The 23,572-nt window shown below is 48.5% G+C and overlaps 1 protein-coding gene across 14 annotated transcripts in view; it reads right to left on the reverse strand.

Moving 5' to 3' along the window:
• Window positions 1-5,058: 5,058 nt before the first annotated feature.
• AP2B1 (adaptor related protein complex 2 subunit beta 1) overlaps window positions 5,059-23,572 on the reverse strand; it is a 153,867-nt gene continuing 135,353 nt past the window's right edge. For 12 of the 14 annotated variants that reach the window (XM_002719241.5, XM_008271129.4, XM_070061057.1 and 9 more), the window contains 3 exons: window positions 23,216-23,302; window positions 14,376-14,530; window positions 5,059-7,643 (listed from right to left, as the gene is read on the reverse strand). In XM_002719241.5, the coding sequence (XP_002719287.1) occupies window positions 7,569-7,643; window positions 14,376-14,530; window positions 23,216-23,302 (317 nt within the window). In that variant the 3' untranslated portion in view covers window positions 5,059-7,568. Of the gene's footprint in view, window positions 7,644-14,375; window positions 14,531-14,906; window positions 15,527-23,215; window positions 23,303-23,572 lie in introns of those variants that run through there. The other 2 variants (XM_070061060.1, XM_017349035.3) reach the window with 1 other exon arrangement.

Consider the following 23,572-nt stretch of genomic DNA (forward strand, 5'->3'; position numbering starts at 1 on the left):
ATCCCAGCCCCGACCTTCACCCCCTGCAGACTCCCTGCGGGAACTGAGCTCTAGCTTGGGGGAGTGGGCCAGAGGGACCGGCAAGGGCCTGCAGCCTTTGGTCTCATCCCGACTCTGGCTCTGCGATGTTCTCCTCTCCACCGGGCGCCCGGCACCCGCTCCCCGCCGCAGCTCTGCCTTAGACCCTGCCCCATCCGCCGCCTTCAGTCCTGGCGCGGGGAACTGGAGACACGCAGGCTCTTCCTCTCCAGCCCTTGAGGACAGAGCGAAGGATGGTCCTGCTCACCCTTCGCAGCGGCGGCCGGGAGAAGCAAAGCCGGCCTGCGTCAAACAATGCGGTTTGCCTGTCAATCATGAGCTCCCCTAAAACCAATGGTCCCCTCTTTTCCAGACGGGGACAATACCAGCATTTGCTAGGGTTAAGGGCAAAATCACCCATGCGTTTATTCTGAAGCAATCATCATCAACACTTCATGAATAGCTCACTTGCATTGTGCAGGACAGCGTCCATGCACCTTGCCTGCACCCCAAGACTTAATCCCCACAATTCTGTGAGGTAGATTGTTTTAGCTGAGGCAAAGAGGGGCCGAGTAGTTACTATAAGGCAAAATGGAATACAAGTACTGCGGGACACTTGCGGGGTCCACAGTGCAATGGGGCGACCCCGGGAGGTACAGATGAGCACTGCCAGTGTGTGCTGGGGGAGAGCAGGGAGGAGCCAGTGGAGGCGGCAGAGGAGGCAACTTTCAAGGAAGCGAGGCTGGAAGAAGTGGCCGTGGGGCAGGGAGGCCACAGGCGTGGAGCCCTGGTCAGCACAAGTCCACAGCAACTACAGCGGCTGGAGGAGTGCAGGAAGTGGTCAGGAGCCCAGGAGGCTGGCAGCACAGCGAGGCCAGGTCCTAAGGGCCAGGATGGAGCTGGGATCCGGCCCCGGGCAGGAAGCGCATTGTAGACCCCGTAGTCTGGGGAGTTCCTCATCCGTGCTTTTACCCCTGGCTCCTCCACCGCGCCTTCCTACTGCTGTGGGCTCAGCGCTCTCACAGAACCCGCTTCCTCCTCCCTGTGGGCTCTGCACTTGGGCCCCTTCTAAAGCCTGACCCTGCCACTTCCCAGGTGACTGAAGGCCAGTCCCTGCAACTGTCAAGTCTGGTGCCTTTCTCTGACATGGAGACGTGACTGGTTGTTCCCCTCTGTTACCGACAGTCAGTGGGAGAAGGCGTGCACAGTCCTTACCACAATGCCTGGCCTACACAGGAGACCTTGGTGTGTGGCCTCTATTTTTCTTGCTTTTTAGAACATAGGCATTCCAGGGGAGGGTGAACACCGCCCTGCTTTCCCATTTATCCTAGGTGGGCCCCTGGGGGTCGGGGTGGGGCCGTGAGCAGGGCCAGGGCAGCAGCTGGAGGCTAGCAGAGGGCTGAGAAGGGCCAGGGCTGCCTCCTCCCAGAGCACTACTTTGATGGGGGGAGAAGTCAGAGTGGCCCCGTGGGACTACAATGGGGTCACTAGGAGGCTCTCAAATAAATCTGGGGCACTGTCTATCCCCACATTCCAGCTGGGAATCTTTCATCTGCCCTGGCCCGAGGGTCTCAGGCTTTGTGGCTGCTGCTCTGGTTCCGCTTCAGCCTGAAGTGGGCTGAAAATAACACACCTCGCAGGGCTCACACTAGTCCCGTGGGGCCAGGCTTCTCAGATCTACGGAGGATGCTAAGCCACAGGGCCTCCTGCCGGCCTCGTGTCATTTAAAGCATGATTTTAATTGAAACCCCACTAATTGGTCTGACTTCAAGACTTGAGTCAAGTCACTTTGAGCTAAGGACACACACCCTCTGGTCTCCTGCTCCCTTTGCCATGGTCAGGATTCCCTTGGTGAAAAGGCCTCCGGAGGCCCCGACCTGGGCTCTGACATGGAGCCGCAGGCCGCTCTGGTTCAGCTGAGGACGCCTGATGGCTGAGGTCCAGGCTCAGACTCGCAGGGAGCGGACGCCTGGGCCTGTCTGCGAGACAGAGAGAACACAGACCCGGTCGGAGCTGAGGACCCCACGGAGTTCTCAGAGGCTGTTTGGCCTGATTCTGGAGCCGCTGACCATAAATGGGGATTGAATAAACCAAGGCGGAGAAAGCCAGAGACTAGACTTGAGCCTCACCCTCTTCCACCACCACAGTGGGAGAGGTGGGGCGAGAGTGGAGTTCTCTGCTTGCACTGGGGACCTGACAAAGGAGGGACCATCGCAGAGACGGCGGGCCGCTCTCAGAACGGTACACCTGGAACTGAAGCCCTTGGAAGCCGCCACCTCTCCTGCTGAGAATCTAGGTCTTACCAACCCCCAGATCAGCCTCCCCCTTATTGGCAGCATCGCGAACAGCAGGGCAAAAGCTAAATGAGAAACCCAAGATGGCAAGTTCGGAGCCAACTCGGAAACTTTTCAAGAAACATCCTTGTTGCTAATAACATGTGTGGGGGCTGCTGGGGATTCTAGGATTAGTGTTCAGAGATAGAAATGGGTAACCACGGGGGAGGTGTGATTTTTCCCAAGCGCCACACCAGGTATTAAAATAAACAGGCTCTGGCCTCCTGGAGCCGGGGGTGGCAGGGAAAAGAAATCTGGGTCCAAGCAAAATCAGAAAAAGCATTAATGCATGAAGTGGGAGTAGGAAGCCGCAAACTTGGGAGTCCTCAGCTGTTTCCTGGCCTCAGAAACAGCGTGCCCGAAACGGCAGTATTTCCCAAGTGCCCTTCTAAGGGCGGAGAGGGACAGCACAATCCAGGTGAAACCCTGGGGCCGATGTGCCCCGAACATGCCTGGGGTCTGGGGCCCTAGCAAGGTCAGATGCGGCTGAGCATGGAGGGAGGAAGCCGAGGACACACAGGGTCAGAAGACGTGGCTCTGCCACCTGTCACCTGAGAAACGGGAGGTAACAATCTCACGAGACAGGCATGTGCTGTACCGTTTTTCTATCAGGAGCGCACTAATATTACAGTCGAAGAGGAAGTAGTTTAACACAGGAGTCTCTCTGGCAGGGATTCTTAAACCCGGATTGCACGTTAATAACAGCTGAGGGCCGGCGCTGCGGCTCACTAGGCTAATCCTCTGCCTAGCGGCGCCGGCACACCGGGTTCTAGTCCCGGTCGGGGAGCCGGATTCTGTCCCGGTTGCCCCTCTTCCAGGCCAGCTCTCTGCTGTGGCCTGGGAAGGCAGTGGAGGATGGCCCAAGTGCTTGGGCCCTGCACCCACATGGGAGACCAGGAGAAGCACCTGGCTCCTGCCATCGGATCAGCGCAATGCGCTGGCCGCAGCGCACCAGCCGTGGCAGCCATTGGAGGGTGAACCAACGGCAAAGGAAGACCTTTCTCTCTGTCTCTGTCACTGTCCACTCTGCCTGTAAAAAAAAAAAAACACAGCTGAGGAGCTTTAAAAAAAAATGTAGATGTCCAGAGAGGGCATCTGGCTAAGACTGCTTGGGACACCCACACCCACACCGGAGCGCCTGGCTCAAGTCCCAGCACCCTGCTCCCCACCCAGCTTCCCGAGAATGCGCACCCTGGGAGGCAGCAGATGCTTCAAGGATTTGGGTTCCTGCCACCCACATGAGACCCTGGCCCTGACTTCAGCCTGGCTCAGCCTTGGCTGTGGGTACTTGGGAAGTGAATCCCTGGATGGGAGATGTGCCTTTCGAAATTTAATAAAAAAGCGTACTCCCCCAGGCCCAGCCCAGCCTGACACAAGAGCCTGCCTTGAAAGCCCTTCAGGGGAGAGTGTGCACCCAGGAGGTGAAGATCCCCGTGGGGTCTTTGCCCAAACTGACAATATTCTCTGTACTTTTTATTTTTAAAATTATTTATTTACTTGAGAGGCAGAGTTATATAGACAGAGAGAGGGCAAGATGGAGAGGTTGGTCTTCCATCTGCTAGTTCATTCTCTGAATGGCTGCAATGGCCAGAGCCGGGCTGACCTGAAGCCTGGAGCCAGGAGCTTCTTCCAGGTCTCTCACAGGTGCAGGGGCCCAGGCACTTGGAACCTCTTCCACTGATTTCCCAGGCCATCAGCAGGGAACTGGATAAGAAACAGAGCAGCTGGGACTTGCACCGATGCCCATATGGGATGCTGGTGTCACAGGCGGATGCTGAATCCACTATGCCACACTGCCGGCCTCCAAACTGATGTCATTCTTAACTGGTGAGCCAGCTAGATCTCAGAAAAGGTATATTTGTATCCTTCACCTCAGCTCTCAATTAAGAAGACCCCAACCCCACTCCTCCCCAACTGATAATCCTGTCAGTGCGGTTAACCGCAGCCCAGTAGCATGGAGACAACCCGGACGTTCCTAGCAGCCAAGGGCACTCCATCCACGGTGTATGGGCCCCCAAGTAATAAAAACATCTGCTGTTTCTGAGCAACTGCTCAGTGCCAAGCACTGTGCAAAGCGCTTTTCCTGGGAGGTGCAGGGACTTGACTTGTCCAAGGGCAGCCTGGTGTCGGATACCTCACTCCGGGCGGTCAGCTCATCAGTGTGCCCAGTAACATAAATACAGGGGAGTAGACTTGAACTCTCTGGGAAGCTTGCTTTAAAGCAGCCTTTTTTTTGGGGGGGGGGAGGCTTGGGAATCTGCAGCTCCTGGGTCTAGGCAGGGACACTTCTCTAAGTTGAGAGAGATGAGTGGACACCTGGGTAACAGGAACTGATGGGAGTCTCTGCCGTGCTCCTCCTGCCCTTGGGCCCTGCTGGCTGGCTGCCTGCCCTGAGTCAGAAAGAAGCTGCTGCCGCTCCAGCTGGTGCCCCTGGGAACACTGCAGGCTCCATGAGCAGACCCCGGCTGCTGAGAGATGCCTGCGGTGGCAGCCTGGGCCTGGTCCACAGGAGTCTCCCTGAGGTACAGGGTTCTTCCTCAAGTCCATCTTGATTTCATCTGGCTAAGCCCCTGGGAGGGCCAGAGAAGTACAGAACAGTTTTGACAGAGTAGCCCTTAAATGCTGCCTCGCTCCCCTGCCCACCTGCGCATCTGTGCCTTCGCCCTACAGCGTCAGTTCTGTGAACACAGTCCATGCCACAAACTGCTTTTTGTGTAAATGAGTTTATTGACGAAGACACAAGGTCAAGCTCCCCCCACCCTTCCCTAAGAACAGACCCCAACAGGAACAGAAGAATCACAGGCATTCACAGGGCTACACTTCCCCGTCCCCGCCCCGTCGCTCTCCAGAGTCCCACAGTTCACAACACAGGCACATGGATCAGGCTTGGGTGAGGACAGACACTCAGGGAATCTCTGACCAGCAAGAGTTCTGGGTGTGTGTGTGCTTCCCTTGCCCTTTGTACGACACTAGCTGACGTTACAAGGACACACTGAGGCAGAGGAGATGGGCACGCAGAGGGCAACCTTGGCCAAACCTGGAGACCAAGGGGAAGCTGTGGAGAGCCCCATTCAAGTGAAGTAGACGCCTTCCCTCCCTCTGCCCAGGGCGTGCTGGGAGGCAGCCTCCCAGAAGTGAAGAGCTCAAGGACAGGCTCAGGTCAGCTGAGAACAGCAGCTGTTCCTCACCACTGGGGAGCCAGGAGAAGCCGTTTCTGGGGTTGAGGGGCACGTCCTGGTACGGAACTGTATTCAGTCTGCTTACCCTGGCACTCACTCTTCCTGTGGGAGCTATGTTTGCTCTGAGCTGAGAACACTGTATCTGTCGTAGGAATCTTCTTTACTACTTGTGCCCAGCTGACTCCAGGAATGAGTCTCAGTAAGGCGACTTCACCAACCTGCTTTTCCACCCTGCGCATCGCCAGCCCACACCTCCCACACACAGCCCTGTGCCACTTCTTACTCCCCATGTGCCTGAGCTGTGGTGAACGAGGGACACGCTTCCTGGGCCGGGCCCCAGCAAAGTAACTCAGAATTCTCAAGGTTAAGAAATCGCTTTGAGGGAGCTGCTCCCCGGAGCTGCAATAGCCACGAAGTGACCGGACGGGCCAGGCGTGACTCTCTGCTCTTGCTTTCCACAATTCCTCCAAGAACAGCATGAGGCCTCCGGGCCTGGTGGGCCTCTGGCGTGCGCAGGGGCAGCTAAGGGCAGTCTTGGTCACAGGCCCTGATGGCTGGGTACAGGGCAATGCAGCAGGCACCTCACAAGGAGAAGAGTGAGAACGCAGCAGGTTGGTGTTTGGGCGCGTGCCACTAAGCGTTCTTGGCTGAACCGTACCCAAGGTATTAAGGAGGGGCTTTTACATCCCTCAGTCTTTCCACAGATGGCAAGAACCACCTGACCTCCAGGACGACTCTGATCTGCCTTGGAGCCTAAGAAATGTGAGTTAAAGAACAGGGAGCTGAAGGGATAAAGAGAATCTGTGACATCTCTAAGCTCACGTCATCTCTGGCCCCACCCTGCAGGAGCACGTGGGCAACATGAGCTCCTCCTTCACCCTGGCAACTGGATTTACCTTCAGGTAACTGGAAAGACACTCTGCTGCCACTGCTGCCACTGCACAGAACACCAAAATCAGCAGGAAGCAAGTAAGGGCCACAAAGCAAGCACACGAAGACAGCAAAAACCATGGCAGAGAACAGCAACTGGACACAGGCCTGAGTGAAAACGCCACGTGGGGCGTGTCGCAGCTCCCCGCTCAGCTCTGCTACTGTGCCCGCAGACCCAGCAATAACACCCCACTCGGCCTCCACTCTTCTTTGTAGGGCTGGATAAGTCATTACCTAAAGTCTGTTTTAACTGTGAAGCTGTGACGTGAGATCCGAATGGGACCCAAGAAGCACGGGGAGGGGTGGGGGCGGGCCTTCTGGCTCCTGGTCCCCACCTTTACTCACGTTCCCTCATCAGTCCGTGACTGGGTCTGCCCAGGGAGGAATGCAGTAACCGCCACTTGCGCTCAGCCTCTGTGCCGATGTCCTACATGTCCTGCACCCTGAAACAGCATTCGAGGATCGCCGTTCTCAACTGGGGAGCACTCAAGTGAGATGACAACTTGAGGCAGGAAGAAGTGTGAAGGCTCAGCCAAGGAAAAGGAGTTAGGAGAAAAAAGTGAAAATCCAAATGACAAAGGACGCAACTGCTCATGGGATGGGGCAGGGAAGGCGGTGTGCTCAATGGCGGTCAGCTGTCCTAACACTTTCCGCGTTAAATGACTCCCTCAATTCTTCGTATATACAAAAATATAGAACAATAAAGTGCAGCGTATGTTTCAGTGACACTTTTCCTTGCTTTAATATTTGTTGTCATTTTCTGCTTTTGAAATGAGCTCTTGATGACAAAATATCCAACTACACTCAAAAGAGGGTGTAGAAAAAGCCAGCCATTGGCACAGCATGGAGAAGCCCACAGTAAGGACAGACAGCAGCAGCAGGTGGCGAGAGGAGGGAAGTGATTGAAGCGTGGTTACAAATGTCTGCAGGAAGCTAACACTATCCAACAGGTTGTGCCCTAATGCTAGCACAGGTTAGACTAGTCACTACCTTGGTGGGTGGCCTCAGTGTGTTTGGGTTCAGATTCTACACAGCAACACAATTTCTTCCAGTTAAGAGTTCTTGGCTTGCACCGATGACATGGTGACCGGGGTACTGGACCAGTTTATTAGTTTTTCAAAATGCTGTCATAGACCTGATAGATGTACTGAGAGACTTCAGGAGCTCTGCACTTCAGTGACAGCTGTTAGGAGGAAACAGAGGAAGATGATTAGCATGGAGGTTGGCATTAACTCTAAAGGTATCCAAGCACTCAGTTCAAGACAACGGCACACATAGTGGGAAAGGTTTATTACCAGAGTGGCCAAAAAAGACATGGTGTTTCCAGGACTATGGGTCTTGGGATTCCAATGTAACCATTGTCAAGTTGTGCTGTGTTTCTACTCACATTCTGTGTGGGTCTATGAGATTAGGAAATAATCCATACCGAAGGCATCAAAGCCCCCTGTTGGGCAGACAACTGTTCTAATGCTATGCAAAGAGTTACAGGGATTACTACCAAACTCTTTAGCCGTCTGGCTTAGTTTCTCTGGAGGATGGCTGTCTCAGTGCCGATTTCAGGAGGATGTACAATCAAGTAAAATATAAGCATGAGTTATGTAGGTCCGAGGTGCCAGTTCTTGCTATTTTACACTCAGGAGAGCATACACTCTTTATTTATATTTATATTTATATTTATATTTATATTTATATTTATATTTATATTTATATTTATATAAATATAAACCAGGACAGAATCCGGTGCCCCAACTGGGACTAGAACCTGGGGTGCCAGCACCGCAGGCGGAGGATTAGCCTAGTGAGCTGTGGCGCCGGCCGAGCATACACTCTTAAGGAGAGAAAAGATAAGAACTAACATAGAAGCCATTTATTTAGTATAACCAGACAACAATCCATATCAATAGCTTAACCTTTTATCTTCTGCCTCTTTATAGACAGGCAAATCAGATATTTTTGTTATTACCCTAACCCTCTACAACCATTTCCTCTTTCAGTGTCAATGATCACATTAAAAATATTTTAACCTTGAATACTGAGAATTTCACTTTGTGTACAATAGACAAAATTTTACATCCAGATTTGGACTCCTTAGTTATATTAGATTAAAATTATAAAATATTAAAAACATAACCCTTAACATAAAAGTATTCTAGAAGCAAAAAGTTTAATAATTTCTTTTTCTATTACTGAAATAATTGCTCATGTATTAGAAGAGATCAACAAGGCGGTGCCGTGGCTCACTTGGCTAATCCTCTGCCTGAGGCACTGGCACCTCAGTCCCAGTTGGGGCACCGGGTACTAGTCCCGGTTGCTCCTCTTCCAGTCCAGCTCTCTGCTGTGGCCTGGGAGGGCAGTGGAGGATGGCCCAGGTGCTTGGGTCCCTGCACCTGCATGGGAGACCGGGAGGAGGCACCTGGCTCCTGGCTTCGGATCGGCACAGCTTGCCAGCCGTGGCGGCCATTTTGGGGGTGAACCAACGGAAGGAAGACCTTTCTCTGTCTCTCTCTCACTGTTTAACTCTGCCTGTCAAAAATAAATAAATAAAATAGGAGAGATCTTCCATCTACTAGTTTATTCCCCAAGTGGCTGTGAACAGCCAGGGCTGAGCCAGGCAGAAGCCAGGACACAGGAGCTTCATCCAGTCCAGGTCTCCTGCATGGGCCATCAGCAGGGATCTGGGTCAGAAGTAGAGCAGCTGGGACTTGAACTGGCACCCACATGGGATGTTGGTGTCATTGCAGATAGTGGCTTAACCTGCTATGCCATAATGCCAGTCCCACTATGAGATTTTTAAATTATTTTACTTCTCTATTCTTTATTATTCTTTTAAAGAAACTCTGGACAGTTTAAAACACTATAAACGGTGAGACTATCTTTGGAAGAAAGGTCAAGATGATAGTGGCCAAGCCTGAGTATCCTGTAAAATATCCTAAAAACTTTTAAAAAATCCAAAGATGCTGCTTATTTATAGCTTTAATATTGTCTCCAAAACACTTTAAAAACTGATTTGTATGTCAGAAAGACAATTCTGATAAATATAAAAGATCACAAACAACATCCAATTTAAGAATATAAATATAGGGGTAGGCGTTGTGATATATAGTAAGTTAAACTGTCACTTGGATGCCTGCATCCCATGTCAGAGTGCCTGGAACCGAGTCCTGACTCTGCTTGCAATGCAGCTTTCTGCTGATGTGTCTGGGAGGCAGCAGATGATGGCTTAAGTGCCTGGACCCCTGCCAGCCACGTGGGAGACCTGGATGGAGTTCCTGGTTCTTGGCTTTGGCTGGTCCAGGATCCACTACTGCAGACATTTGAGGAATGAACTAGCAATGGAAGATTTTTTGGAGTTTCTGCATTTCAAATAAAATCTTTTTAAGAACGAATATAAATATATATAGAAAACAGCTCTGTACTTTGATCCAAGTTGCAGCTTTAGGCATTTCCTGGACTTTCAAACTCCCTATTGAGGCAATTCTTGTTCCTCCTCCTCTTCAGCCTCTTCACTGCCAATGTGGTAGGAAATTCTACTGGGAACATGTGGGCTTGGAAAAGGGGGAGAGGAAGAAGCTAAAAAGACAACAGTTTATGGGAGTTAACTCCAGATTAAAGAGGAATCTTCTATCTTTTGCTCTCTTCAACGAGTCACCTCTCCTCCAAAATTGCCTTGTATATTTCACATATTTTTAATACCACCTGAAGTTCTACCAGTTGGAGATTCCTTTTTGTCGTTCATAAACAGTAGGACAATGCCTTCCTTAACAAAAGCCCAGACTGCCAGGCTGGCACTGGTGGGAGTCAGGGACTCACCAGGCCTCGATTCTTGAGTAGCCACAGCTACTCTCTGGAAGGATTTTTCCCTCTCTCTGGTAACTTCAGTTCCTCCCATGAAGCTCCTCATCTGGTTTCAGAACCACTGCTTCAGTAAGGATCTCAGTGTGGCAGGGGAGCTCGTGTACGGGCCACGTGAGTATGAATTCTGGAAGAGCTCCTAAAGCTCTGCTCACCTGCAAGCCCTCCAGGACCTGTGACTACTATCAATCCCAAGTTCATTATTATGTCTGCATTTTTAGACATGTGCAGCAAAAATCTGGCACTCTTCTTAGGCTCCCAACCCTATTTCCAGCCTCTTTGTTTGGCCTGGCATACCTCCCAATTCCACAATGGTACGTGGAGTAGCACACACAGCTTTTGTGAAGTCACATTTTTCAGAGACACTGTGGCTTTTCAGATAGGCATACCATTGATGGCCCAGGCAAGCAGTTCCACAGGTGTTCTAGAACAAAGATCTGAACCTCTTGATTTGCATGATTTTGTGGACTGTTCTGTGTCAAGTGAAGAGACAGCACTTTGAGAGACCACCTCAAGATGCCTATGGTTAAGAGCTCACTGTATTATTTCTTACAACCGCATGTGAATCTACAGTGATCTGGAATGTTTGGTTTTTTATTTTTTTATTTTTTTATTTTTTTTGACAGGTAGAGTGGACAGTGAGAGAGAGACAGAGAGAAAGGTCTTCCTTTTGCCGTTGGTTCACCCTCCAATGGCCGCCGCGGCTGGCGCGCTGCGGCTGGCGCACCACGCTGAGCCGAAGGTAGGAGCCAGGTGCTTCTCCTGGTCTCCCATGGGGTGCAGGGCCCAAGCACTTGGGCCATCCTCCACTGCCTTCCCGGGCCACAGCAGAGAGCTGGCCTGGAAGAGGGGCAACCGGGACAGAATCCGGCGCCCCGACCGGGACTAGAACCCGGTGTGCCGACGCCGCAAGGTGGAGGATTAGCCTATTGAGCCGTGGCGCCGGCCAATGTTTGGTTTTTTAATAGACAGGGTAGGAAATGTCCTTCAGTGAGTGGAGAACCTGTGGCAGATGCAGTGGACTACTACTTTGTCATAAGAAAAAAGACAAAGTGAACAACCTGGACAGAGCTCAAGGGTATTATGCTCAAAAATGAATCTTAATGAAGAATGGGATGTGAGACAGAGTATGAGGTGGGACAGGAGTGGGGTGGGAGGGCAGGTATGGCAGGGGAAGAACCACTGTATTCTTAAAGCTGTACCTATGAAATCTGTATTTATTAAATAAAATCTTTCTAAAAAACAAAAACAAAAACGAAAAATCAGAACAATAAAAAACCTCACTCAGAGCTCTCCCCATCTAACCCCTCTGGGTTGCCTTCCGTTTCTCTCTCACATATATTCAGGAAACCTTTTCTATTTTATTTAAGGAGTACAAACTTCATGTGTTCCATATACATACATTTAGGAACACAGTGATTCTGCCCACCCTGACCTCCCTACCACCCACACTCCCAACCTTCTTGCTCCCTCTGCTATTCCTATTCTTATTTTTCACAAAGATCTATTTTCGGTTGCCTTTGTACTAAGATTAACCCTACACTAAGTAAAGGGTTCAACAAATAGCATGAAAATTAAAAAAAAAAAACACTGTTCTTCAACAGTCAAGTCAAGGATTGTTCAAAATCATCACATCTCAAAGTGTCAATTTCGCTTCTATAGATCACCTTTCAGGTGCTCTACTGCTTACCACAGATTAGGGAGAAGATAGGGTATCTGTCTTTTTGGGACTGGCTTATTTCACTAAGTGTGATAGTTTCTAGTTGTATCTGCTTTGTTACAAACGACAGGATTTCTTTTTCTTTTTCTTTTTTTTTTTGACAGGCAGAGTGGACAGTGAGAGAGAGAGACAGAGAGAAAGGTCTTCCTTTTTGCCGTTGGTTTACCCTTCAATGGCCACCGCAGCTGGTGCGCTGCGGCCGGCGCACCACGCTGATCTGAAGCCAAGAGCCAGGTGCTTTTCCTGGTCTCCCACGCAGGTGCAGGGCCCAAGGACTTGGGCCATCCTCCACTGCACTCCCGGGCCATAGCAGAGAGCTGGCCTGGAAGAGGGGCAACCGGGACAGAATCCGGGGCCCCGACCGGGACTAGAACCCGGTGTGCCGGTGCTGCAAGGCGGAGGATTAGCCTATTGAGCCACGGCGCCGGCCTCTTTTTTTCTCTTGACCACTGTGTGGGACTCCATGGTGTATACATACCATGATTTCCCTGTCCAGTCTTCAGCTGATAGACATCTAGGTAGATTCCATATTTTAGCTACTGTGAATAGAGCTGCATTAAGCATGGGTTTACAAATAAAAAAAGGGGTATTATGCTGAGTGCAAAGAACAATCTCAAAATGGTCGTGTGAATTTAATTTATATAACATTCTCAACATGACACAATTATAAGCGGTTAGTGCTTGGTTGAGAGATAGTGACAGGGAGTTTCATTGTGCTTATGGAACAGTGTTCTGTGGTGTGGCTATGCAATCTACACCTGTGAGAAGATGTTATGGTGTCACATTCTAATCAACCCTAAAAAAGGAGTAATGTAAAAACTGGTGAAATTTGGGCTGGCGCCGCGGCTCACTAGGCTAATCCTCCGCCTAGCGGCGCCGGCACACCGGGTTCTAGTCCCAGTCAGGGCGCCGGATTCTATCCCGGTTGCCCCTCTTCCAGGCCAGCTCTCTGCTGTGGCCAGGGAGTACAGTGGAGGATGGCCCAGGTGCTTGGGCCCTGCACCCCATGGGAGACCAGGAAAAGCACCTGGCTCCTGGCTCCTGCCATCGGATCAGCGCGGTGCGCCAGCCGCAGCGCGCCGGTCGCGGCGGCCATTGGAGGGTGAACCAACGGCAAAGGAAGACCTTTCTCTCTGTCTCTCTCTCTCACTGTCCACTCTGCCTGTCAAAAACAACAACAACAACAAAAAAAAAACAAAAAAAAACAACTGGTGAAATTTGAATAAGATCTGTAGTTTACTTCCCCATATTGTACCAATACCTATTTCATAGTTTCAAAAAAGTAGTATGGCTGTGTAAGACAGTTATCAATGAGGAAAACTGCATGAAAGATACTTGGAGTTACAGAGAGGTTGAGGCAGGGAGGGAGGGAGGGAAACAGAGAGAAACAGAGAGAGAAAGAGGTCTTCCACCTGCTGGTTCACTCCCCAGATGGCCACAATGGCCAGAGTTGCACCGATCCGAAGCCAGGAGCCAGGAGCTTCTTCAGGGTTTCCCACATGGGTGCAGGGGCCCAAGATCTTGGGCCGTCTTACACTGCTTTCCCTGGCCATAGCAGAGAGCTGGATCAGAAGAGGAGCAGCTAGGACTCAAACTGGTGCCCATACGGGATTCTGTGGCACTGTAGGCGGCGGTTTTACCCACGATGCCACAGCACTGGCCCTTTCTTTTACTTTTCAAAATGCAGATGCCAACCAGTATCCTATAGCAACATCAGATTTTACAATAGCAAATAAGCCAGTGCTTATAGTATCAATCTCTGCTGTTCAACACTGTAATTGCTTCTGCCATCTAAGTACTGACAGTTTTTACTTTAGTTCAGTGTGGTACTGAAGAGTTTTCAAACCAAACTCCCTTTAGAGGTTGCCAAAGGCTTGTTCTATTCTGCCTTACCTTTCATAACAAGTATTTCATGTCACACAATGCTGTTGAAAAAAGACGCCTCTGTTTATGACTGATATTCTTGTCACAAACTCCAAGAGCAGGAATGGTCTTGAAATCAGCTATGTGAACACTTTTCTCAGCTGTTTGTTACAGCACCACATACACAGGTAAGTACTGACACTGAGGATGAAGGTGCCAAATTCCACGAGCAACTCTTTATATACCATGAGGAGTCATGGCTTCATGGCACTCCTTGGCCGTCAGACGCTTGGCGCCTGTGGGATGGGGCAGACTCTGCAGAAAGGTCTCCTGCTGAGGCAATGTGGGACTTCTTTACTGTTTCAGATATTTAGTTCTGAGCACTTTCTAGAGGTCTTTCCAGGTTGCTAAGAAAAAGAATTCAAAGAGCTCTTACCTCCCTACTCTTATCCATGTCACCCACACTCAGAAAGGCCTTACCGTATAATTGGGGTTTCCAGGCTGGATACGTAGTTCAGCCAAAATCCAAATGCCATTAGTGAGCTTCAGGGATTGGTACAGCATGTCCTGCCCTTCCACATTCCTCTTGGCAATGGTATAAACATTGTTGTTCTGCAACTTGCTGGAAACAGTGTCTAGAAAATCAGAGTCAAAGCCCAATACCTTCAATTAACATCTCAGATAAATTGCCAGCTCTCTTCTGACATCCTACTGAGTCACGTGTAATTGAGTCCCTGCACGTATTTCAGGAAGCACTTCTCCCACACACCAGCGAAAGGTAAAGAACAGGCTCACGAGGTGCCTGTTAGATTCCCAGACAGAAAATGGAATAAGGTACAACTACAACTGTGCAGTGTGGGAGTCACCTGTGGAGATCACCAAAGTACATGGGTCCAATAAGCTAGAAGGGCAGAAACGCTCTGACCCACTCACCACTTCCCAAGTCACTGCTGTCTCACTGTGAGCCTCCTGCACCTCAACAGGCAGGCTCAGAAAAGAACACAGAGGGCAGACGTTCCCGCAAGTCAAATTTATTTACCTGGATGTTAAAATTTTTTTTTTAGATTATTTATTTATTAGAAAGTCAGAGTTACACAGAGAGAGGAGAGGCAGAGAGAGAGAGAGAGAGAGAGGTCTTCCATCCGATGGTTCACTCCCCAATTGGCACAATGGCCAGAGCTGCGCCAATCCGAAGCCAGGAGCCAGGAGCTTCTTCCGGGTCTCCCACGTGGGTGCAGGGGCCCAAGGACCTAGGCTATCTTCTACTGCTTTCTCAGGCAATAGCAGAGAGCTGGATTGGAAGTGGAGTAGCCAGGCCCATATGGGATGCCAGCACCACAGCACTGGCCACCCCCAATTTTTTCTTTTTTCTTTTTCAAAAACAAGCAAGGCTTTAGCCTTTAGGGAATACCATAATTCCAAATTAATAACCAAACAGTCTCAACAAAAAAACGAAGTTGTGCAAAGGGGATTTCTGCTAAGCCCTGAAAAACCTTAAATGCAGATGCTGGTGACGAGGAAGTCATCACAGTCACCAACTCAGAGTAAGAACAGGCTGGTGTTCCGGCTCTTCCTTGTGACTCCAGCATCAAGGAGACAGAATGTTCTGGAATTGAAGGTCATCTGCATCTCTTTGTGACATGTTATAGCACCAGAGAGAGAGAGAAAGAGAGACACTTTAACAGAGATGATAAACACTGCTTTGCTGACTGTTTATTATGTGTTTCTGATGAGAATTCAAATTATTCATGTCTACTTTAGGAACTACATTGTCCTCACATAAAAATCTGCCATAGTCCATTGTGCTCTCTAGGGAAAGGTTGCCATGATGGATGGTTTTCTGTCCTTTAAATGTAGGCTCTCTGAGCATAGTGATCCTGGAATACAATGGGTGCCTGTCACCAGTTTCTGTTTAGAGCCTCTTGACTTAGGTGATAGAAGTGGAAATTTTAACATTACAGGCATTAAAAATCATCTACTTGGGGCTGGTGCCATTGCATAGCCAATAAAGCTGTCACCTGCAGCAATAGCATCCCTTGTGGGTGTCGGTTCCAGTCCTGGCTGTTCTACTAATGTCTCCCTGGGAGAGCAGGGGAAGATGGCCCACGTTCTTGGGCCCCTGCACCCATGTGCAAGACCTGGAAGAATCTCCTGACTCCTGGCTTTGGATAGGTCCAGCTCTGGCTACTGTGGCCATCTGGGAAGTAAACCAGTGGATGGAAGATTCTCTCGCTCTGTCTCTCCTTCTTTCAAATAAAAAACAAACAAAAAAAATCCCATCTATTTGGATATGTTCTGCTTTTGGAGGGAGTTCTTGCTCTGATGCCTTTCTCCCAACATTCAAACCAGTAACAACCCAAAGGAAGAGACATAAGGCCTCATTTATTAAATATTTTTGACTACCCCCATTACTTAACTTTTCCTCCTTTAGTTCCATGGTTTTCATGAATACCAAGTAGAGTAGTTATAGCTTAAGAACTGGTTCTATTTGAAGAGTCAAAGGGTGTTATCTCAGGGTGGTTATACGCAACACTGCTGGAGGGAGTGGCCTGTGTTCTGGTTGTCACTCTCGTCTCCACAATGAAAGGCTCTTGCAGCTAAGATCAGGTTGCTAGGCAATGTCTAGCTGGAGTTTGACTAACTTCTTTTGACAGAACTGTGTTTAACACATAGGGGCTTGCTCTAAGTTGTAAAAGCCACTCCTAACTTTCAGGGTTCTTGCTCATTTCCTAGAACAAAACACACACAGAGTCGGAGCCTTCACTGAAGAGCCACCTGGTGGCACAGGCACAAACATGTTGCAGACTATACACACAGGCCCAGATTCCCACAGACTTCATTATTTCATCACCTCTTTAAGAGAAGACAGGCTAAAAAACAGACTGCTTCTCTCTCCTTCTAGATTTAGAAAACAAAGCAAACATCCAGGCAGAATAAAAATTGAATGGCTACATCTTGATTTGTTAATATTTTCATCAGAAACTCAAGTCTGCTCCTATCAAATAGTGCTCTAGTGATTTCTACCAGAAGACTGATGGACAGAAGGTTCTTTTTTTTTTTATTTTTTGACAGGCAGAGTGGACAGTGAGAGAGAGAGACAGAGAGAAAGGTCTTCCTTTGCCGTTGGTTCACCTTCCAATGGCCGCCGTGGCCGGCGCACTGCGGCCGGCGCACCGCGCTGATCCGATGGCAGGAGCCAGGAGCCAGGTGCTTTTCCTGGTCTCCCATGGGGTGCAGGGCCCAAACACCTGGGCCATCCTCCACTGCACTCCCTGGCCACAGCAGAGAGCTGGCCTGGAAGAGGGGCAACCGGGACAGAATCCGGCGCCCCAACCGGGACTAGAACCCAGTGTGCCGGCGCCGCTAGGCGGAGGATTAGCCTAGTGAGCCGCGGCGCCGGCGACAGAAGGTTCTATAACACAAATCAGTATGAGCTAGTTTTTACACATTTGAGATATTAGGTTTAAGGATTTAGAAACTGCAAAATGATCAGACTCTGCTAAATGTACTAAGAACAGTGACAGGCAGGCATTTGGCATGGTGGTTAAGACTCCACTTGGTATGCTTTCATCCTGTATCAGAGTATCTGGTTTTGAGTGCTGGCTCTGCTTTCAAATCCTGCTTCCTGCTAATATACACCCTGAGAAGTAGCAGGTGATGGTTCAGTGGTTGGGTCCCTGTCACACACATGGGAGATCTGGAGTGAGTTCCCACCTCCCAGCTTTGGTTCCAGTCTGGGGCTGTTGCAAACGTCTGAGGAAGCAGCAGACTGAAAAAAAGAGTGGCACTGGGAGCCAGATGTAACATGGCTTTCCAGACAGACCGGGAAAGTATCACGCTCTTTTGTTCATCTGTTCTCCCCCTCCACATCCGAACTCCTGGGAAACAGAATGGAAGCTTGCAGTTATAAGATTCTAAGAATGAAAATGTAATGTTAATTGTTTCAGTGTGTGTTGATGATATCATCTGAATTATAAAACACTGAGATCTTCCCACAAAGCACAGATTAAAAAAAGATGGTTAAATGTGGTTACACTTGCTTCAAGATGTGATTTCTTCTGTCTGGTTCATTTGCTGCCTCCTGCTCGTTTGGCTCTTGTAGTCTGGGGCCTGAACTCTTAAAGAGTGTATGGTATGGATGTGGTCTTTCTTCCATCTTTCTCCTTTGGCTAAGGACATACCTCTTTCAGCAGCAGTAAGGATGAAGAGGGTACCGGGACTACTAAGAATGGGGGAAATTGTATTTGGGGGCTCTGTGGGGTATTATTAACAAGTTCAAAACCACTATTACTGCTGAAAAGCAGGCAAATTTTTGGTAAGTGAAGGTTGAGACACGGCTTACTTTCTTCTTAAAGATCACTATGGCCAGGGTTAGGCCAGGCTGAAGCCAAGCATTTCATCCAGGTGTCCCACATGGGCGGCAGAGGGGACTGAAGTACCTGGGCCCTCTTCTACTGCTTTCCCAGATGTATTAGTGGGGGGCAGGATCAGAAGTGGAGCAGCCAGGACTCAAATTGGCACTCATATGGGATGCCAGTGTTGCTTATTAACCCTCTGCACCACAACACCAATCCCAGAGTTTACGTTTTTCAAATGATCCAAAGGATGGGGAAGCCACAACCAAAGAAACAGAACTCACCCTTACCTAGTCCCCAGGCCTAAAGAAAAAGCTGCATCTCATTTGAGTGCCTAACTAGTGAAAATGTCTCTGAGTTTTCCAGAGTAATAACAAACACTTAAAAACGTAGGTTTATGGGTGGGTATTTGGCACAGCAGATGAAAAGCTGCTTGAGACACCTGCATCCCACATTGGCGTGCTTGGTTCGAATGCCAATTCTACTCCCAATTCCAGCTTCTTCCTAACGTTCACTCTGGAAGATAGCAGATGATGCTCAAGTAGCTGGGTCCCTGCCACTTATGTGGGAGACCCAGATTGAGCTCCTCGCTTCTGGCTTTGGCTTGGCCCAGTGCCAGCTGTTCTGGCCATTTGGACAGTGAACCAGAGGACAGAAGACTTCTGTCTTTGAGCCTTTTAGAAAAAGATTTATTTATTTGAGAGGCAGAGTTACAGACAGAGAGAGGGAGACAGAGACAGAGAGATCTTCCACCTGCTGATTCACTTTCCAAATGGCCAAAATGGCCAGAGCTGGGCTGACCCAAAGCCAGGAGCCACGAACTTCTTCTAGGTCTCCCACATGGGTGCAGGGCCCCAAGCACTTGGGCCATCTTCCACTGCTTTTCCAGGACATTAGTTGGGAGCTGGATTGGAAGAGGAGCAGCCAGGACATGAATCAGTGCCCATATGGGATGCCAGTGCCAGAGGTGGAGGCTTAACCTACTATGCCACAGAGCCAGCCCCAATACATAAAAATTCTAAAGCCTATTAGATTTGCACAACTGCTTGTCACAAAGATTTCTTTCTGGATGTATCAGGAGATGTAGCCACTTCTTGTGCACTTAAGATAGTGATTCCAGATGTATACTAACCCACATGCACCTGTAATGGTTAGGCACAAAATAGATTCACATAGATCCTCTGATATGGATAGAAATTATCAGTGATAGGACGCAGAGGGTCCTATCCATTTGTACCTTTCTGGCCCAACATTTCCTAGTATTTACACAACTAGTGGCATGACAAACACCCCATCATATATACCTTTTTATTAAGAGCTGATTAATCATTAAGACTTTGGAAGAGGGCTTGTTTCCTCTCTATAAAGAGATGGAAGAGCAACTGTAAAAGCTCAGTGTTTGGTTGCTAAGTCCTTTAAGCCTGTGACTTCTTGTAGCCCTGAGCATTCACTCCATCTGTCGAATATCTACGCTAGCACAGAAAAGCTATTTAAAGTGTTGGTGCTATTGTGATTAGGGCAGATCAGCTGGAAAGGATGGTATTTTTAGCTCTCAGCTAGACCCAGGGTGTTGAATCAGAAGGCACTAAACCGGAAAATGCTCATGTTAATAGAGCCCTCAAAGCTGGAAGGAAATGTACAGGCTAGGCCACTCCAGACCTTGGAGTGCGGTCAAAGGAAAAACTAGAAAGGATTAATTACAGGAAGTGGTCTTAGCAAGATTAGTGTGGGAAAATGGTGGCCTTGGGCTCCTGGAGACAATGAAATGGCTGTTTCCCCCATTGTACATGTGCTATAGTGCTGTAAGAGCAGTGTGTCAGCAGAAAACTGATTCACTGGTATTTGGAATACTTAGGCAAGGAGGGACTGGCATGAGGCCATGGTTAAACTCATCAAAAACTGAATTTGCTCTGAGAAACTACCGGAGTACACAGCCCCACTGGGATAAGGGCCAGATATTTTTTCTGTGGCAAGATCACAAAAATATACCAAGGTGCAATAAGGGTTCAGAACTCCAGCCTGGAAGCAGAGAGAGATCTTTTCTTCCTATTATTTTGGCAGGCCAGACTAAAGATCTGTCACCCAGATTTCCATTTTCTTTTTCATAAAAAGTATAACCTTTTCATACAGGACCAGAGGGAAACCAATCATGCTTTCCAATAACTCTGGCCCTCCCCTATTTGCCAGAGTTTCCCAGGCTACCTTCAAGGAACACTGGCATTCCCAAAGACGTTAGAAACAAGTACTTAGTGGTTTTGTCTAGTACTTAAGATGCTAGATAGGCCATTGCCGCAGCTCCCTAGACTAATCCTCCGCCAGGGTTCTGGTCCTGGTTGGGGCGCCGGATTCTGTCCCGGTTGCCCCTCTTCCAGGCCAGCTCTCTGCTGTGGCCCGGGAAGGCAGCGGAGGATGGCCCAAGTGCTTGGGCCCTGCACCCCATGGGAGACCGGGAGGAAGCACCTGGCTCCTGGCTTCAGATCAGCGTAGCGCAACGGCCGCAGCATGACGGCTGTGGTGGCCATTTGAGGGGTGAACCAATGGAAAAGGAAGACCTTTCTCTCTAACTCTGCCTGCCAAAAAAAAAAAAAAAAAAAAAGAAAAAAAAAGATGCTAGTTAAAACAAAATTCCTTGCTCCCATATCAAAGTACCTGGGTTCAATTCCTGGTTCCAGCTCCCAATTCTGCTTCTTCCCAATGCAAACCTGGGAAGCAGCAGTGATGGCTAAGGTAGATTGGTGCCTGCCATTCATATGGGAGACCTGAATTAAGCTTCTGGCTCCTGGCTGCAGCCCAGGGCCCAACCCTAGCAGTTATGGGCATTTGGGGAATGAACCAGGGAATGAAAGTTCTCTTTCAAATAAATAAATAAGCAGATATTTAAAAAATAAGCAAAAATTTTAAAATAAGCACTTTGTGTTTTTAAATCACTCAAATTCATTTAACACTGAATTATCCAAGTTTCTTCAAGATTTTTAGTGTGCTAACCTGTAAAGGTAACTACTACTTCTTCTTTTTTTTTTTTTTTTAAAGATTTATTTATTGATTTGAAAGTCAGAGTTACAGAGAGGCAGAGGCAGAGAGAGAGGGGTCTTTCATCTGCTGCTTCACTCCCCAATTGGCTGCAATGGCTTTAGCTGCGCCGATACAAAGCCAGGAGCTTCTTTTGGGTCTCCTACATGGGTGCAGGGGCCCAAGGACTTGGGCCATCTTCCACTGCTTTCCCAGGCCATAACAGAGAGTTGGATCAGAAGTAGAGCAGCCCATATGGGATGCCAACACTGCAGACGGTGGTTTTACCCAGTACGCCACAGTGCCATCCCCTAAAGGTAACTTCAAAGAGGCCTATCACGTGCTGTATTTTTCAACTTTAATAGACCATAGAATCCCTCTCCCCTTTCTTTCGAGGGCCAAGTATTCTTTTCAAATGATGCTATGTGACCAACTACAACGAGACTAACTGTATGTAACCAGGGGCCTACCCTGGTCTTTTGCAGGTTGGTACAGAGGCTACTTTAACAGGATCTACTCTGGTTCTCACCTTTAGCCACTGTGGACTCTGCATCTGAGGGTTTCCTGAAGAATAACATCTACTGTGCAAAGTTGCCCAATGTCCTGAACTCACCAAATGAGGTCATGGTAGCTGACCAGCGAGCCTCGAAAACAGAAACAGTTAACACAGTCATCTACTTAAGAGGATGGAACAAAATGAAAGAATCAACAAACTACTTGTTTGGATGGAAACTACAGAAGACTCTCTCCTGAAATACCTCTCTAAGGGCTCAGAAGATATTAATGATTATCAGAGACAAACTTTTGTTTGAAGTTTCTGTATTCAAAGATGCCAGTCTGTCTTTCTGATTTCTGAGGGATCAAGTAGGGCTTCAGCCTCCTCCAAGTCTGAGAGTGCCCACAGGACTCCCACATTTGAAAGAGGTATTCCGAGAAGAGGCTGACCACTATTTCCAGCTAAATTTCAAAAGCCCTGTATGGAAAGACTTGTCTGAACACAGAAGATGAATAAAACACAGAGCCCCCAAAAACCTAAAGTTAAAAACCAAAGTGGAGATAAGGCAGGAGTGTTTTTCTCCTGCTTTCTGCACTGCCTTACTGCCTCTTGTCCCCAGCACCAAGCTCCAGTTGCAATGACAGGATGGCAGTGTGCTGAAAACTCCTTATGAGAACCACCAAAGTACTTACAAGGAGGAGGAAATGATGCATAAAGGAGGAAAGAGGTACTGCCCAAGTATTATGACTCACCTTCATCCAAACCACAAAGCCTTGTACGAATCTCCAGGGAGAGAGAGAGAGAGACAGGCAGGCAGACAGACAGACAGACCCAGAAACAAAGGCAGAAGGAATCTGAACATCTAGGGCTCCTTACACCCCAGAGGAACACTGCAGGTAAACAAAACCCCTGGGACTGAAAGTGGCTTTTCTTCTCTGGGGTTAACCCCTGTTTGTGTTCTAATATAGTAATAACATTTACTACAAAAGAGTCTGGGACTTTTTAACAATAATTTAAGAGGTTAGAATCATCATATGAAGGTTAACACATGGCAGCAAAGAAAAATGTTATCACCAAGCCCAACTACAACACATTCTTTAAATATAAACATAGGATTCTATATACAGGGACTCAGAGTCATCTTCCCTCCACTATCAAACACTGACAGAGAAGAGGAAACAGTCCTTTTAACTCTTAGGAGATCGCGTGTCTTCAAATGCCACTTCAATTACTTGATGCCTAGGAAGCCTAAGTAATATGATTAATATACCTTTCACCTACTGCAGAACTGGGCAGACAGACGCATTCTAGTATGTTTCCTAAATCTGTTAGTTTGTAAGTAATCTAGCACCATACATCAACACATTTCAAGTTTTTAAATATACCCACTAGAAACATCCTGGTAGGATGTAGAAAGAAGAGGTTAAAAAATGAAAATAAAATTTAGAGATATTACTCACCAGCATTTAAATGACATTCCTTAATCTGAAACTGAAGTTCATTTTCATTGGGAATATCCTTCCATGTTGCAAGGAACACCTGGCGTTCTGTATGGGAAAGCAGAGGGGAATGTGCACAGTCTGTTAGCATTCTCGTTTCTGATGCCCTGTACCATCTCTCCTTTGCCATGCTGGCTCCTGCAATACAGCCAGCAGCAAGCTGGGACTGGAGTCCTTCTCAGCTGCGCAGTGGTGCTACATCCCAGCTGATTAATTCCTCATCAACAGCACTAAGATACACTAGAAAAGAGCTTATATCTGGAGTTTGGTTTTTGGCTCTTCTGTTTTCCTATTTGAGTGCCTCTGGGTATCTGTCCT

The sequence above is a fragment of the Oryctolagus cuniculus genome, chromosome 17 (genome assembly GCF_964237555.1).
Source record: "Oryctolagus cuniculus chromosome 17, mOryCun1.1, whole genome shotgun sequence".
NCBI lineage: Eukaryota > Metazoa > Chordata > Mammalia > Lagomorpha > Leporidae > Oryctolagus > Oryctolagus cuniculus.